Source organism: Caretta caretta, chromosome 1, assembly GCF_965140235.1.
Source record: "Caretta caretta isolate rCarCar2 chromosome 1, rCarCar1.hap1, whole genome shotgun sequence".
Classification (NCBI taxonomy): Eukaryota; Metazoa; Chordata; order Testudines; family Cheloniidae; genus Caretta; species Caretta caretta.
Window position 1 is genome coordinate 307,203,413 of NC_134206.1, and position 18,221 is coordinate 307,221,633.

At 39.8% G+C, this 18,221-nt stretch overlaps 1 protein-coding gene across 1 annotated transcript in view; it reads left to right on the forward strand.

The window, feature by feature from the left end:
- CAPZA2 (capping actin protein of muscle Z-line subunit alpha 2) overlaps positions 1-18,221 on the forward strand; it is a 45,238-nt gene that overhangs the window by 17,745 nt on the left and 9,272 nt on the right. The window contains exons 2-6 of the mRNA XM_048836143.2: positions 7,712-7,775; positions 10,681-10,732; positions 12,040-12,103; positions 12,762-12,968; positions 15,178-15,257. Of these exons, the coding sequence (XP_048692100.1) occupies positions 7,712-7,775; positions 10,681-10,732; positions 12,040-12,103; positions 12,762-12,968; positions 15,178-15,257 (467 nt within the window). The remainder of the gene's footprint in view (positions 1-7,711; positions 7,776-10,680; positions 10,733-12,039; positions 12,104-12,761; positions 12,969-15,177; positions 15,258-18,221) is intronic.

Consider the following 18,221-nt stretch of genomic DNA (forward strand, 5'->3'; position numbering starts at 1 on the left):
CAGTGTGGCCAGAAACAGGAAGAGTAGTGGTTTGGAGCATCTCATCTTATAAAAAAAGAAAAAATTCTGTATAAGTAGTTGAAGAGGAAATAGAGCCTTGGGCTCAGCCAGTGCATTTCTGGTTGATTAATAGCATGCCTTCAGAGGACAGTTTGTGGGTGGAGCGAAGACATAAGTCTGAAAACAGCATTTCTAATGTCGTCTCTATTACAAAATTAAGTTGACCTAACTTAGTTGGCATACAGCCACCACAGTAATTACATCGCTTGTGTGTGTCTACACTTTGCTCCTTGTGTCAGCGGTGCGCATCCTCACCGGGCGTGCTTGTATTGATTGTACTGTCAGTGTAGGGCAAGGGGACAGCTCCTGAAAGCCAGTAACAGTCGACATAACCAACGCAGTGTCTACATTGACACTATGTTGACCTAACTGTTAGGTGTTTGGCTGCATATTCTTTTTGCGTGCTGTACTGGTGTTGGCCAGATAGCCTGTACAGCAGGCTCCAATTGAACTGCCCAATAAATCCCCAGACTCGGTTCACAGCAAAGGCACTTGGTCAGGTTTACTGTCAATGAAGCACAGTCCTAATGTCCTGGCTCAATGGTTACAAGTACACTAACACATGTATGCCCGTTGCAATGGACTAGCTCAATTAATGGTGGACTTTCCATTATCCCTTAGGCCAGCAAAAGACGCTCCCTGTGAGATATCTTTCTATACATTAATACAAACAAGTTACTTACTGTTCCTCTAATGTAGTTAGTTGACACCCTCTGACATAGCCAGTTGCCACACATTACCCTGTATATTTTTATTTATTACACGGTCCTTCTGACCTTATTTTAAGGATGGTTTGCGTGTTTATCATCTTTAGGGAATGTGTTGGTATTGCGGTGTTTTGGTACCACCCTTTTGGAATATGTTTGCATGAATGCTCTGTGCCTAGCACCTCTTAGGAATGTGTGTTTTTGCAATATTAGCTCTGTTTTTGCCAGTTTCTGTGAGCAGGGCCTGCTTCTATCTCACAGTCTGATTTTTTGCTTTATATTAGCAAAGTTTTGACCACTACTTTAGCTTAGTCCTCACACCAGTCCTCTGACACAAGGCATTATGTCTTAGGCTTTCTTTCTGCTACACTAACTACCTTGACTCTATGCTGCTTGTGGAGGTGGAGTTAAGTCGACATGCGGGGCAGTTGTGTCGTTGGGAGCAAAATTTAAGTGTAGACATTTCCATAAGCTGCCTTACGTCGACCTAACTTTGTAGTGTAGACAAGACCTAAGATAGCTAATACTGGCCTTTGAACAGCTGGCTTATTGCTAGTATGAATGGAATTTGCAGATAGTGAAATCTAGAGGGTTTTTTTATGTCAATCAACTCTGGCTGAAAAGAGCCTTCAGCTAGTTTGTAATAAAGAGAACATCTCAAGTATACAGAAGTCGAACTTCTTTGAAATTCTTGATATTTAATTTATGTACTCCCCTTTCTCCCTCTCCATCAAGTTCAGTTTTAATGCTGTATATATTTCAGTTCTAAAATCACAAAAGTTTCAGATTATCGCATGCATTTGAAATTGGGCTGAGGTATAGCCTCGGTCTTCATCTACACTGGCGTAGTCAATAGGCATACCACAGTTCAAATCCAGACCGTCAGAAGCTTTTCAGTGGGACACGGAGGCGAGGCGATGCATGGGCAGGGCGTTCAGGATCACGTGTCTTTGCCTCCTCCTACCGTGGCCCCAATTGCTCCGGATACTTCTGGAGGAGGCAGCATTTTCCATGTGTCTGTGCAGCACAGGGAGGGACCAGGGTAGCTGGCTGAGTCCCTCCTCCCCGGGCTGCTTTGCCTTCTCTTCTGCTGGAGTCCCAGTGCTGCTGCCTGCTTTGCAGACCATCTACAGGTGAGAGGCAATGCATGATACAGCAGCAGGAAAAACAAAGCAGCCCCGTGTTGGGGGTGGAGGAGCTCAGACAGCTGTCCCACTGCTTCCTCTCTCCCTGTGCTGCATGGATGCATGGAGAGTCCTTCTGCCATGGGGAGTGCTACCTCCTTGCTTCAGGGAGTCCTGCAAAATCAGGGGGGCATGTGCCCCCCCCCAAAAACCTTTCATTTGTGGCCCCTCACCCCACTAGCCACTGCCATGTGTCACTGCTGAGCTGGAGCCATGTGGCGGTCCCTGGAGTTTCCTGCCCCCGAGCCGTCCCCAGAACTCCACCCCCATCTATGCTATCCCAGGTACCAAAGGGACATCGCACCACTAGCAGGATCGTAGTCCAACAGCTTCACCTCCTGGCTCCAAGCTCAAAAGTACTCATTCACACCCTGCTTTTCTGCCCAGATCCCAGCCCATACTCATTCTTCTGCCCCAGCTCTACTATTTGGCTCAATCTGGGGCCATGGAGGAACTTTGGGGGCGGGGGGTGGGCGGCAATGCCAGATGGCTCAGGACAGCCCTGTGCATCCCGTTTTTAGTTTAGGGAAGTAGTCACCTTAGTCTCTGGGCTGGGTGGGAGGGCAATTGGGGGTTAGGGATAGGGTTGCTAGATGTCCAGTTTTTGACTGGAATGTCCAGTCGAACAGGGAAAACGGGCAGAATCCAGTTAGCATAGATAAAGTCCAGTTACTTGCAGTTCTCTGCCACCAAGGGGCTGGAAGAGCAGCAGCTGCTGCTCCTGGATGAGGCACTCTGTTTAGCTGCTGTTGCTTTTACCACCCCCAAGCCTGCCAGCCAAGTAGGCTGGCTACTGGACTGGGCTGCAAAGCAGGTACTGGTGCCATCCGGGGGGGGGGGGGAGTGTTAACATTTCTGTCCCGTCCCCCCCAGTCCTGCTGTGTCCTGATTTCCCTGGCCCCTCACTCCGGGGATGGACACCCCCCCCAATCTTGCTGTGCCCCGATTTCCCCATTCCAGCCCTTTGCTCCGGGAACAGATCCCCCCACACACCTCGCTGTGCCCTGATTTTCCCACCCCAACCTCTTGCTCCAGGGACGGACCCCACCCCACTGTGTCCCGATTTTCCCTAACCAGCACCTCTCTCCGGGGACTGACCCCTGCCATGCCCCACTGTGCCCTGATTGGGCAGGCTCCATGTCAGCTCCTCCCAGCCTGGCTGTGCAGGTGGCAGGTGAGCCCCAGGGAATGGGGGAGCAAGCCATGGGGGTGGTGGTGGAGATACAATGTTTCGCAAAGTATATTTAGGTTAGCTTGTTTGACTTAACTTAAAAGCATTATTGTGTGGTTAAAAATACACTTATGGCAAAACCTGCAAGATCTGTTTCTGATAAACAACTTTCTTCTGTGAATTTATATGGTGATTGTTGTTTCTTATTACCATAATTTTGCCTAACTTTTGTATAACATTAATTCACATATAAACTGTATGATTGTCTCAAAAGCCAAAGAATTCTGAGTTTTTAAACATGAGATGTTTTTAAAAATGAAGACACACGTGTAATCTTAAATTTCTTAACTTTAATTACAGAATTTTAAAAAAATTCTAAAAAATACGAATTTGCTATCTAGACAATTTTATGCAAAGTGGGACTGAAAAATGTTTTCCTTTTGAAACAATTAAATCAGAGTTTGAGTTGCAAGTTTTCTTTTAAACTGTGCGTTTGTTCTGAGTTTTTCACTCTTCTAAAAGTATTTGTAATAAATTTAAGAAATTCTGAGCCAACTCTTAACCAGTCTTTTCTTGTTAAACTGTTAAATAACCAATCTCTTCTGAATTATAGAACTTCTACTGTAAATGTGAAACTAATTTTAAATGACAGGTTTCAGAGTAGCAGCCGTGTTAGTCTGTATCTGCAAAAAGAAAAGGAGTACTTGTGGCACCTTAGAGACTAACAAATTGATTTGAGCATAAGCTTTTGTGAGCTACAGCTCACTTAATCGGATATAAAATCCCCCTACTGTATTTTCCACTGCATGCATCCGATGAAGTCAGCTGTAGCTCACGGAAGCTTATGCTCAAATCAATTTGTTAGTCTCTAAGGTGCCACAAGTCCTCCTTTTTAATTTTAAATGGTGTCTTTAAACTTTATTTTACATTGTTTAGAATAATCAAACATAATTTTGTATAAACATAAATATTTAACTCCAACTAAGCTGTAAAAAGCCAACATTTGACTTTGTAATTTATACTGATTTGCATTGTACAAATAGAAAAGAATCAAAGCAAAGCATAATTAGTTGTGCCTCTTAGTGTATTTGTATCCTTTCCTTTAGACTTTTTTGGTAAAGTCATTCAAAATGTGTTTAAATGACTATACTTACTCTCTTCCTGTTCTAATTTACATCTTCCAGTGGGATCTGTGCTAGGAAAATCATTAAAATGGCAGGTCCTTGATATCTATCATGAATTTTTTTAGTACCAGTACCATCAGCCTGTTAATCTGAATGCTTTCAATGTAAAATCAATAGCAAAGTCCCAGTTGACTTCAGTCAGTGAACATGGACTGAAGATGCCAAAATAAGAATTTATTTTAAACAAACAAAAACTCCCTATCTGTTGGAAATTTTTATGCTTAGTAAATACTTAGTTTTCTAAGATATTACCATAAATTAATGATTTGGTATATTTTTCTTAAATACCTGTTTATAAAATTATTCTGTTCTTGAATGGGTGGCTGTTATGGAAGGTTTGATAGCCTATTTTCAGACTTTTTCTAAGACTTTCTGTACTCCACAAAACAAAACAAAAAATTTGATACTAGAAAACTAGTCAGTATTCCTCAGTAAAACCCTTGCACCAAATAAGGGAGCACCATCTGTCCTGGAAAGAATAAAAAGGACCATTCAATTCTGGGAAGAAGGTATAATTAGTACTGAAAATTTCTCTTTAGTAATGATAAAACCTAGTTCTTTTCAGTAATGTACCTGTTTATTGACCTCTGACAAACTATAGAATCCATTATTCTGGTAATGAAGAATTGAAATTAGAAAGTATTATCCATGTTATAGCATACATCTTGCTAACTTTAGGCTTAAAATAGTACAAAGCATTAAGTTATTCTAAAAAGCCACTTCCAGGTAAACATAAACTCAAGCTTTCACTAGGCTTTTGAATAAATCAGTGTTTTCTTTAATGCTATGAAACAACTCAGCTTTTTCAAGGATTGGCAATCTGTATGTTATATTTCATACCATTGTTTGTGAGAGATTAATCCTGGACACAAGTGAGAGAGAATGTCAGATCCTTGAAGAGTTGGCCTTGTCCTGGATTAGTGGATTGGAGACAGGGATTGAATTAGTGCAGCTGCTCTTAATAAAATGGCTAAAACAGCATAAGTCATCAGTTGAGCCACTCGATGTCAGCTTTGTTTTGTATGAAGACTGTCATATCTTTAAAAACTAAGAAATTGCAGTATGAGTACAGATTGGGGTGAAGTGGCCTAAAAAGTGGTTGCAGGATTAGACCCTTTAAGCAGGTTTGTAATTTTGAATAGTTCCATTGATGTAAATCGGACTCATGTGCTTTGCAGCATCAGGAGCCAACACTATTTTTATTTTTAAATAAATGCTCTTAGTAGAATCAACTCATCATATCAAAACAAAATTGCTTCAGTATTAACAAGCTTACACTTTCAGTGAACTAAGTTATTGTGACATTTTTTCACATCTATACAACCCAAATTTTTGAAAAATAGGAGCTTGGTTATATTGAAACTAGAAGTGCTTTACTGATGAAAGAATATTAGTATACTATACTGGCAAAACTGTGCTTTATACCAGTGCAATAAAACCACCGACACAAACATAACAGATATGCCAGTATAAGTGCACATATACGAGGGGCTTCTGCTCTCATAGCTGTGTCAGGAATCACATTAGAGTCCTGTGCAGAACTTTTTTTTAATCCCTCTCCTGTCCCACAAGACTCACTACCACCCGCTCCTACATTGTTTCTTGCATTTTTATCGTGCTCCCACCTGCAAAAAACTTTAGATTCCACAAGAGACAGATTTTCCCCATACTACTAAAAACCCAAACAGTCAGTTAATATATGTTATATAAAATATATAAACAGAATTCAGACAATTTTTACCACTAAAAGAATAAAACAAATCTTGCGTAAACCATGTAAAAAAAAAATACTTTAACTTATGTTATAGTAGACATCAAATCTCTTTCTACCCTTGCTTCAATTTAAGTATTAAAACCTTTGTATTAAAACCTTTAAAAAACAAAGGAAAATTTGCTGTACATTGCTGAAATTCTATTATTGACAAATTGGTGAGAGATTTAATGTTTTCCCACAAATTACTGCAGTCTGTTTTTTGGTTTTTTTGTTTGGTTGGTTGGTTTTTTGCCAACCCAATCCCACCTGCAACAAAGTACATTTTTTTGCTACTATGGGAGCAGGATCCCAGTCCCACTGCAGGGCTCTATATCAGTGGTTCTCAAACTTCACTGCACTGTTACCCCACTCCCCATCCTCCTCTAACAACAAAAATTACTACATGACCCTATGCCACAGGGGGCTCCATGAACTGCTAAGCTGCTCAGGCTTGGGCTTTAGCCCCATGTAGTGGGGCGTAGGCTTTGGCAAGGCTGGCATTAGACTCACTGGGGCCCAGGGCAAAAAGCTCAAGCCCAAAGTGTGGGACTGAAGCCCAAGCCCCGTGGGAACACAAGCTTCGGCTTCAGCCCCTCATGGCAAGACTTGGACTTTGGCTTTCTGCCCTGGGCCCCAGCAAGTCTAATGCCAGCCCTGGCAACCCCATTAAAATGAACTTGCGACCCACTTTGGGGTCCTGACCCACAGTTTGAGAACTGCTGCTCTAGATCATACCTCTTATACAGCTGTCAATAACTGGTAGAAGTCTGTGGTGTAGACACAGCTGTAAGCTCCTAAGCTTGTGTTTAGATGGGATCTTCAAAAAAAACATTTAAGTGACCTGCAAGGATCAGGCCTATTGACTTGAAACTGCAAACCCTGATGGAATATAGTCTGAAGCATTTCAGCTTTCTTGATTTGTGAAAATTCAGTATATTGGAAAGCAGTACTCTATAGCGCACATAGCACAGGCGCAATTTTCTGTTTGAGTTTCTGGTGGTCTTACAGTAATGATGTTAATGAGGTCTTGGTTTTGTCTGTTTTGGCGTAGATGAGCTTTAAGTGTGAAGTTTCTTCCTAGAAAAAAAAATCTGAAATTCTGGTAATTAAAGAAACAAGTACAAAACTTCCACTTCAGTTTAATACTATAAAATGGAACAAATACCCCTCTCTGTTAGGTTTTGTACAGACAAAAGACGGCACTTTCCATAGACGGCTTCCAGTGTAGAGGCCTGATTCTATTAGAGAGAGAGCTATTTCCCCTGCCTTGGCATTACAAAGGGACATTATAGTGATTGCAAATTATATTATGAATTGCAAGCTCTACAACTTGGGTCTTGTTACTTATTGTATCCCTTCTCTCCTCCTCTGTGTTGCATATGATAGCCTCCATCCATGTTGTCCCCTATGCTTAGAAACAACTCCTTGTCCCTGTTCCTGGTATATTCAGAGACAAAAATAGTTTTGGGAATGTGGATTGTATTGAATAGTGGGATTTGGAGGACTTCATATTTTAGACGTTAAAACCATACAAAGTAGAACTGATTTGTTTTGCATGGATGGACACTGAGTTTTGGAAGTTTTGATATTTACATATTTTTATTTCCTTTGCTGTAGAGTTATATAAGAATATACTTTTTATTTTATCTAAGGTGCACATAGCAGCGAAGTTCATCATTCATGCTCCTCCTGGGGAATTTAATGAGGTGTTCAATGGTGAGTATCTTTGTGCTTCCCTGCTCTGGATCTAACTTGTTAATGCATTTCAGATAGAGAGTGTGTGTGTGTGTGTTTAATAACTTTAAATAAGCTATCAGAGATTAGGTGTTCATTGTTTTTGTTTTTTCACCCTTCTCTGCCATTTCATGCTGTTTATCTTCAGTCGCTGCTTTGTGGGGATGAGACCTTGCTTTGCCACCATTGCCAATTCTGCAATACTGACAACTGCTAATAGTGTTTGATCTGATGAAAAGAAGGATACTTCAGTTAACTGCTCATGCTTTGATATATTCCGAGGCTAGACACTCCAGGTTTTTTTGACCTTGCTGAAAAATACCTTGTTGTATATTGGGTGTGGTTAGTTGGAGGCAGGTGGGGGGAGGTTTTAAGAGCTGGTTGAGTTTTTTAAGTATATAAAATGCAGTGTTTAAAGTGAAAATGTTTATGAATAAATGTTAAACTGACCTTGTGCTGATATTTTTTTACAATTCATTAATACTGTTGTTGTGGGGATAAGCTGCAGGGGGGAAGGTATGGAGTGGGAGGCTGTGAGATCAAAGGGAAATGTAATGAATCAATAGTTTTAGGGTTGGGGGGAAGGTGAAATGGGTGGGGGTGGGGAACATGGAGGAGTGATATTGAGCTGTATTTTTCTATTTCGGAATGAGATGGCTCTGAGGCATGAGTGCCCAAGGTATGGTGATAGAGTACAGGAGATGTTGGGGATATAGAGGAAGGAGGCAGGGGAGTACATAAGGGAACAGCCTAAAAGGGAGTGTGTGGCGGCGGGTGTATTGGGAGGTGTGTGGGGGTATGGAAGAGGGCAAGATCTGGGAGAGTATGATATTGAGGGTACGGCACAGAGGAGGGTAGAAGGCCGGCATTGAAAGGACAGTTATACATGATGGTATAGGTGGGAGGTGTGGATGTAACCAAGATGGTACATAAAGATGGAGACACAGAAGAGTAATGAAAGGAACAGGAGACAGGAACAAGCAGCCCCCTGTTGTCATTTAAAAAGTTAAACTTACTTTTTAGGTATAAAACTTGGGGTTTTCCATGTGGATAAATCTCCCATATTTTACCTTCTCCTTCCCACAAGCCTCATGAATTTGCGAATGTTTATAGAAAAACCCTGCTTTGAGCCATGGTTGAGAGGGCTCTCCTTCAGACACTATACACCAACCAAAGTTTTAATGTACAGTGGAAAAACTAATTCCAAAGTCTGTTAAATAAATTTGGTAATTTAAGTACACAAAGATTCCATCTCCTATTCTAGGTATCAGTTTCTGATAATCTGATCATTTTGGTCCTTATAAATATTTGGGTGAGAGGAAAGAATATTAAGGGTTAGGTGGCATAATAGTAACATTAGTCATTCAGATGAGGAAATATTTTAAATTGTTCTTTTAAATGAAAATCTGAATTTCAGATTTGCAGGTGGGAGCGTATATTAGGTTTTATTTTCAATTTTAACCCTATAACCAGCCTTTTACATTTTAATGTATTCTGTACTGAACAGTATTGTGATTAACTTTGCATATAGGTATTTCACATGAAAGCATCCACAAAGTGGTGATTTATCAGGTTAGGATTTTACTGGCATAGGAGTGTAGATTTTCTGTGTCTGAAAATAATTCTTAATATTTAAGAATGTAAGAAGTTACTTGCAATTCAGTTTCTGATCCACCTGCGGATTTGAAATCTGGATTGAAATATATGTTCAGGTTAGCAAAGTCGTCTAGGAGTTTGGAACAGGGGCAGGGAAAATACAATAAATTAAAATTAACTATGTATACAACACTAATCACCACTGTCAAAAACTGTACTTAGAGTCTATGGTTAGGCTGCTGTACGATCTTTAGTAATCTTGAACACTTGTCTGTAGACAAGTGGAGCCATTACACTGCTCTTGTGGCTAATCCGGCACAGTTTCCTAGATTGTTGATCATGCCTCTTGTATAGTATGGCTTATATCTAGGGGGTCTACCAAATTCATGGTCTATTTTGGTCAATTTCACGTTCACAGGATTTTAAAAATCATAAATTTAATAATTTCAGCTCTTTAAATCTGAAATTTCATGGTGTTGTAATTGTAGGGGTCCTGACCCAAAAAAGGAGTTGTGGAGGAGTTTCAAGGTTATTGTAGCAGGGGTTGCCATATCCTTACTTCTGTGCTGCTGCTGGTGGCGGTGCTGCCTTCAGAGCTGGGCAGCTGGAAAGCAGTGGCTGCTGGCCAGGAGCCCAGCTCTGAAGGCAGAACCACTGCCAGCAGCACAGAAGTAAGGATGGCATGCCATGGTATTGCCAACCTTACTTCTGCGCTACTGCCTGCAGAGCTGGGCACCCAGCCAGCAGCAGCCGCTGCTCTCCGGCCACCGAGCTGTAAAGGCAGTGCAGAAGTAAGGGTGGCAATACCGTGACACCCCGCCCCCCGCAACCTACAAGATAACCTTGTGACCCTCCTGAAACTCCCTTTTTGGTCAGGACCCCCAATTTGAGAAATGCTGGTCTCCCCCCGTGAAATCTATATAATATAGGGTAAAAGCACACACAAGACCAGATTTCACCAGGGGAGGCCAGATTTCATGGTCCATGATGCTTTTTTTGTGGCCGTGAATTTGGTAGGGCCCTACTTATATCTGCTTACCTACTTGCTGGGAGAATCCATTTTAGTCATCTGTCTTGCATCCAATTACTGTGCAGTCATGATGGTGAAGTATCTATTATTTAACAGGTTTGCTATCTACTTCCACCCTTTCCACCCACCCACCCCCCCATTTTCTTGGGGAATAAGTTACATTTAATACTATGTACATTAAAATTATTTTGTGGGCTAATTAAAATAAGTATTCTTCTAACATCTTGAAAATAGTTTTAAGACTTAAATATTTTCTTTCAGATGTTCGGCTGCTGCTTAATAATGATAATCTTCTTAGGGAAGGAGCAGCCCAGTAAGTATCACATACTACGCTTAGCATCTAAACACTTTCAGTCTTTCACATTCTATTAAAGTTTTGTTACCAACAAGTGATCACAGTGATCTGACTTGTTAATTTCTGCACTTGTAACTCTGTCTGTGTGTTCATCAGAGCTAATAAACTAAATAGTTAGCGTTGGTCAATAGTTGTATTGGAGATGTCCAAGGGAAACTCGGGCGTTACAGAAGTAGTGTTGATGGCTCTGTCATCTGTGCTCTGTCAATACTGAATCAGCCCTTTGAATATAGAAACCACATTGGAGCAGTTTTCTAAAGAGAGCAGTGCTCCTATAAGTGCTGTCTCTTTGGATAAAGCGTAAGCAGTCCTGTATCTTGTGTTCACTAACGATTCCAGAGCACTTTTTTGTAGGGGTGTTTATATATATTTATTTGGGTAACTTACATCATGCTTATCTACAAATCCCCTTCCAGTTTCAGTTAGAGGTATTCTTCACTTCTTGTCATAAAAAGTTGTATAGTGTTGAAGTGGTTGGCAAAGTTATCACTACAAAGTAAATTGTAAGTTTGAGCCTATTTGGGACTCTTGGATGAAAAATTATGCGTAAATATAAGTTCCCAAAGATGGTGGAATGGGAGTGATGGTGGAGGGGGAGGGATAAGTAGACTCTTACTTTATTTTCCCGTGCCGTGGACCACATCTAGTGAACTTATACTTATCTCCATAAGTTTGGAGATTTTTACTCAAAAGGTTTCAGCTCTTGCATTCTGATAATACCTAGCTCTCTCTAGCACTTTTCATCTATAGGTCTCAAAGCTCTAGAAAGGAGATGAGTGTGATCCCTATTTTACAGATGGGGAAACTGAAGCACATAGTGGCAAAGTGACTTGTTGAAGGTCACCTAGCAGGGAAGTGGCTGAATAGAACCTAGGTCTCCTGAGTCTCAGTGCTCCTTCTGTTAGGCAGCACTATATCTCCAAACTGTTGGTTAACCCTGTCAAGATTTTTGAATGGTTAATAGTCATGCCCTCTATGCTAAAAGCTTTCTGTATATATAGCAACACTATATATTAAAAATTACTTCAAAAATAGATTCCACCTTAGAGGACAGAAATTTTCATTCTCATTTGGAATAGACTTCTTGGATTCTGCACACTTTTTTTTTGTGTACGCCCGCTTTGTGTCAGCATATATATCCTGGGCACTTCAGCATACTAAACTAGTACACTATTCTGTAAAATGTCTTTACTGTGCTATAGTATAGAAATTTATTGCAAAACAGGTGGTGTGGTAAACTTGATATGCATTTTTTTTTCTTTTAGTGCATTTGCACAGTACAATCTGGATCAGTTTACTCCAGTGAAAATTGAAGGTTATGATGAACAGGTATGGATACAGTGAAATATTAAGTCATAACAGGTTTCTTAAAGTTTAAGGAGGATGCTATGATATTAGAACTTTCTTTTCTTTTCTTGCAAAAATATGCATTGGGTAATATTCCAAGTTAACAACCTGTTTATAATGTAAACCATAAAGAGCTACAATATAAGCAGTGGGGGACACATGGTCTCTAATCCTGTAAGATGCAGAGTGAAGTCACCTAAACAATCTTAACTCTGCCCTATAGTTACATCATGAACGAAAAAAACCCCCTATCTTTTAAAAATTAGATTAATGTAATATAGAATTTGAAATATTATTATGCACTAATTTCATGGACACTGGAAGACCTCCATTTAATGTATGAATTCTGCATTTACTACAATGTGGGGTAAACTAGATGAGAACTCAAGGTTTGCTGCTGTTTAATATCTGTTACATCCCCCCTCTTTGCCGCTGCTGTGCATGAACTTAGTTCACATCTTATGTTTTTAAAGCATGAGATTTGGATGAGCCTCACCTTGGCACAGTTTAGTCTTTTCCCTTTGTTTGGTGGGGTTACACAGTACTGAATGGTGTAATGATGTCAAGACCAAACTCTGTGTGAAAAAGAAATATTTTAAATAAAATAAAAGTAGGTTACAACTACAACTTTGTAATGCAGGTATTGATAACAGAACACGGTGATTTGGGCAATGGAAAATTTTTGGATCCAAAAAACAAGATAGCTTTTAAATTTGATCACTTAAGAAAGGAGGCTACTGATCCTAGACCACATGAAGCTGAAAATGCGGTTGAGTCCTGGAGAAATTCAGTAGAAACTGCAATGAGAGCCTATGTGAAAGAACACTACCCCAGTGGTGTCTGCACAGTAAGTACTAGACAGCTATGAAATGATGGGGGATTGAAGTCTCCCTTGTCTGCTTATATTTTTGTCTGCAGGAGAATATTGGTACCTGAAATACAAGACAATGTAAACACAAAGTAAAGTCTAGTACAGACATGTCCTTAAATTGACAGGTGGGAATGTCTTCGGTTTTAGTGTTCTCATTACTCACCACTCTGCACCATCTACGATCATATATTTTCTTTCTCTCCTTGTCCCCAACAACATGCTCCTGAAACTTCTGGGGGTATTGATTGTGCAGCATTAGCTACTCACTAGCCTCTTGAGACTCAGTGGTATCTCTTGTATTGCTCCAAGATCAAAATGTGTGAGAATTTAGAGTAGTCCCAAATCCTGTTCTGCTTGTGACGGCGGAGATACCTGTCTGGCTAATGTTTGATAATGTTATTGATTTGATTATATTTGTTTTTCTAAATCATATTAACATTATTACTTGAATTGTTGAGAACATTTTAAGCATTGTTCATGAAGACAAAGTCTCTGCCTTGAGGAGCTATTTAAAATCTAGTCTGAATTTTGCATGGTGACTTATTTTTACTCTTATTTACACCTGCAATTAAACTCTTAATCTCAACTGGAAGAAAAGGCCAATTTGAAATCATAGCTAAATGTAATTTGGATGTGCAGTCTTGCAGAGTTGGGGAACGGGGAGAGAACTCTTCAGCACCAGTGAGCCTCTATAAAATGTAGGCAGTTCTGCAGCAACAGTCCCTTCTCTTCATCAGTTCTACATCTGTAAGGTTCCAAACATGAAGGAACTAGACTCTGAAGTACCATAAATTTTAATGAACATTGATTTGCTATATCTTCTCTAGAGAATGTGTTGTTGGTAAGAAAACAGATAATTATGGGGGTGATAAACAGGGATTGACGTTTTACTGTAACTAAGTGAACTCTGAGTGGAGTTAGAGATAAGGGAAAGAGACAAGGTTTGTAAGCTCAAAAGCTTGTCTCTCCCCAACAGAAATTGGTCCAATAGAAGATTTTAGAAAGACAACGTGGGTGAGGTAATATCTTTTATTGGATCAACTTCTGTTTGGTGAGAGAGACAAGATTTCAAGCTCACCCATCTTTTGTCTCATATCCTGGGACCAACATGGCTACAGCACCACTGCAAACAATAAGGGAAAGATTCAGTTTGTAAGTGCAGTTTCTACAAACCTGCTGGGGATAGGCCAAGTTACTATGGCTGCAGTCATCAATCTGTAAGCAAAGTGAAGAGGAGTTAACACTTTTTTTGGGGGGGGGATAAGGTTTTAGGTTTAATATTTAATGCCTCTTGTAGACTGGTATGAATAAATCTGGTCTTTGGTGTGTTGCTTTAAGATACATGAAGTGTACTCATAGCCTTTTTTGGGGCTGCTTTGGAGACACAATACAAAGTTTTGGGTATAGCATGGCAAGATAAAGGAGAGAAAGCACTTTGCCCCATCCTCAGCATTTAAAAGCAAAAGTGGGTAATGGTGGCGTCATAAAAATACAACCTTTCTTCGTTGTGGATCAGACTAGCACTTGATTCTGATATCAGTCATGCTATGTGCTTTACAATTCCATTTCCTTAGATTTTTAGATCTTCTTTTTTTTCTTTTGTACCATTGTTTGCAGTGGACAAAATACTGAGGCATAGACATACTGAAACAAATATATACCTTGCTGTTGTACATTTGGTGTCTAACTGCTCTGTTTTCCTCTCCCCAAGTTAAAAGTTAAAATATCCAGTTAGACAAATAGTCTGAAACCCAGCCATTGTTGCACTGTTCGTGAAGACTCGCTCATATGACCACTCATAGTTACATGGTTAAAATCCCTAGTTGCTGAGACATATCTAGTTTGTTGCTAATCTGAAAGTTTTATGTACTGCAGCATCTAAATTTTAGTTTGACCAGGTCTAATGATTTTCCAAATACTGAGCCCTTAAATTTTCCTCCTTTGTAAATCATACAAGCACTCAAGGCATGGTTTAAAGCTAATTTATTGACTGCTTTTGTTTATACATAGAAATAATGGAAAGTGGTTATAAAAATAAAATTCTGTAGTGTAATGTCACTGAAGTATAGTACAATACAAGAGCTAAATATCTTTTTAAAAATCTATCTTGCACAGGGTACTTATAATTTGGTTAAGGAATTCATTCAAAACTTGGCATGACTTTACTCTTTCATTTGCAATTAAGGTATATGGTAAAACAGTTGATGGACAGCAAACCATTATTGCATGCATAGAGAGCCATCAGTTCCAAGCAAAAAATTTTTGGTAAGTTCTTAACTGATCCTGTATTTGTTATATTTCACTATATTTAAGTAACTCTATCTATCACAATCATATCCACTCATCCTCAGTATTGGATAGTGCACCTCTTTTGATGGGAAGACGTTCCAGATCTGTTTTATGTGACTTAGAAGCTTCTATAAGGAGCTATGCAAAAAGCTTTGCTGCTAAAAGAAGCAAAATGGCAGGCTACTGATATGTTGTTTTGCAGAGCATTTGGGAAATTCCCAGCCACTCTTTTGCCTGGACTTTCCAGTGATTTTTCTTACTTGCATTTTTTCTTCCTTGACCACTGTTTCAGCCACTTATTTTTAGCTTTAAGACTCTGTCCTTTTCTCTTAGCTGTAAGATGTCAACAAAGAAAAGCAAATTGAGGACCAGGAAATTTACGGCTATTTTCCATTGGCAGAGGAAGAAATGTCAAAGGAGACTGTTTCACTTTCTATTTCTCCTAGCCAGTCCCAGAAGCAGTCCTTTCACAGACGTAGGAGTATCTTAGGTTCACTCAGGCAATCAGTGGGGATTGGAAGCCTACTGTAGGATGTGGGCTCACTAATTTCCACCCACTTGGCATTTTTCCTTTAAACTATCAATAGCTAAGGCCTCAGTTACCCCAGAGGTACTAATGGTTCCTTTTTGTCAGAAGGGAGATGAGCAGGATTCTTTCAGTAGTAATATTTAGCCTGTGCTTCACCCAACAGCTCCTTGGTCATGAGTCATTCACCACCAATTCCTCACGAGGCAAAGGGAAGAATAATCAGTGAACCTGATAAGTGATCAAAAAACCCTCCCAGAGTCCAGCCATATACTGCCAGGCAAAACACAGTTCTGTGTCCCGTCCCGTCTCTCACCCCCCCCGTCAGTTTTGTTCATGAAAAAGTGGGAAATTGGGAGGGGAAGGGAGCAAGACAAGCCATGACTTCTGGAAATCTGTATCCAAGCCTCTTGATGAGAGTTTTTGCTAGCAGTAATAAGAGAGCTTTTTTTTTTTAGAAATAAGGAGAAATGTCTTGTTAGGACTTTTTCTTCATGAGTCCTCTTGGCCAGATCGGAGTCTATCGTAGAGCAACATGTGTCAAAAGGACAAGCTGTGGTGGCTAAGAAACTTCATCAGTCTTTCAAATTCTCCAGCTCTTAAAACTTTCCAGGAATTTGTTTCTCCAGGTAAAGGGAAAACCAGCTTCCTTCCCCTCTTCCCCCCCCCCCCCCACCTCCCCCAATGAAGGAGCTATACAAAAAATGAAAAATCCATTAGCTTTAACTTCTCCAAAAGAGTACACCAAACGAGAATGAGAAGAGTATGTTTCAGAAACTCAAGCAAAACACTTGAGATGATGCAAAATGTCATCAGTTACTATTACTTTATTTTCACAGTAGGAAAGATTTAAGAGAGAAACAAACTCAAAGCAGATATTTTTCCCATCAGTGTCAGAGGCTTTTTAATTCTTATGTACAACTCCCTGGAAGTTTTCCCATCAGAGTAGCACATTTGTTGCTATAGATATAGGTGCTCAAGCCTCATGACTAAACCTTAGAGGGCCTAAAGTCTGAGAAGCCAGGGAATTTCCAACCTCTGTCATGCTATGAAGATGAGAGACCCAAGAGTGGAATCTTGTATAATTTCCTCAAAAAAGCAGAATTAAAAATGATTAACTTTTCCTTATGTGGCTTTTTAGTGTGTGTGTATATATATATATATATATATAAAACACACACAATATATTTTGTCTGTGTGTGTTCCCTCCTGTTAATTTGTTTACTCTTCAGGATGAGGTCCCATAGTGAGGATTTTTGGATGTGACTGGCAAAGAATGGAAAATGCCAGCATTTTAACTCATTTTCTCTAAATAGTCACATGGACTAGGCCTTTACCCACCAGATTTTGGCAAACAGTAAGCCAAAATCTGGTGTAAGTTGGATTTCTTTGGATTCCTCCTTTTTGCTCTTTAAAAGTTTATCTGGTTAACTAAAATTAAATCACTCACAATTGTGTGAAGACTGTTTTGCAACATTGGAAGTGAACTTCTGGATAGCTTCAGAAGGAGTTGGGTCTGAGTTGCGTGCAATGGTCTGCTATTATTTTCAAGGTGTTCCACCGTTAGTGGATGTAATTGTTAGAGAACACTATTTCTCTATCTTTTGTGCTATGCCCTCTTTGGTAACACGATATGCATGCACATCTTTCCATTCCCATCTACAAAAAGAGGTCTTACGTCATTAGTTCAGGAAGCCGACATTAGATATGCATAATTATTCCAGTATGCATCTGTATCAGCCAGTGAGATGATTTGGTGCAATATAATGCCTTGAAGTCTGTTCACTTAACCAGCAGAGCTGATAAAATGTTCTGACTTATGCTTACTAGCTTATAAATGTGAATTAATTTGATCTTAATGTATCTTTGGTTAGAATATATTGACATAATACTCCTTTTAGTCCAAAAATATAAGTAACATTTAGATTCCAAATGGCCGTTTGAGGTTTTTCTCTTAAAAGGAGAAATGGATACACAATACAAACAAAATTGACAAGGCTCACTAAGCTGCCCAGAACTCAGGCTACTGAGAAGCTGGAAGCCTGGAAACCCTGATAGTCATATGGTTTGCGCTGGGGCTTCAAGGGCTGCTGTGCTTCCTGCTGTAGATCAGGGAAACTAGAGGTTTTCAGAGCCTGAGTTACCAGGCTCTCCCAGCTGCATAGCAGCCAAGCTGGCAGAAAAACAGGCAGACCTGCCTAGTCCAAGAGCCAATGAAATTGACATATTCCTGTGAAATGCGTTTTAATTTTTGTCAATGGAAATTTTCCAATGGAAAATTCTGTTGGAAAACAGCTGACAGCTAGTAAATAAAATAGATTAGTAAAGACACATTGCATAAAATCATTTTAAAAAGCAGTTGAAAGCCTTTGGTATGTGTGTAACAAGCTTCTAGAAATCCTTGGTTCAGCAAT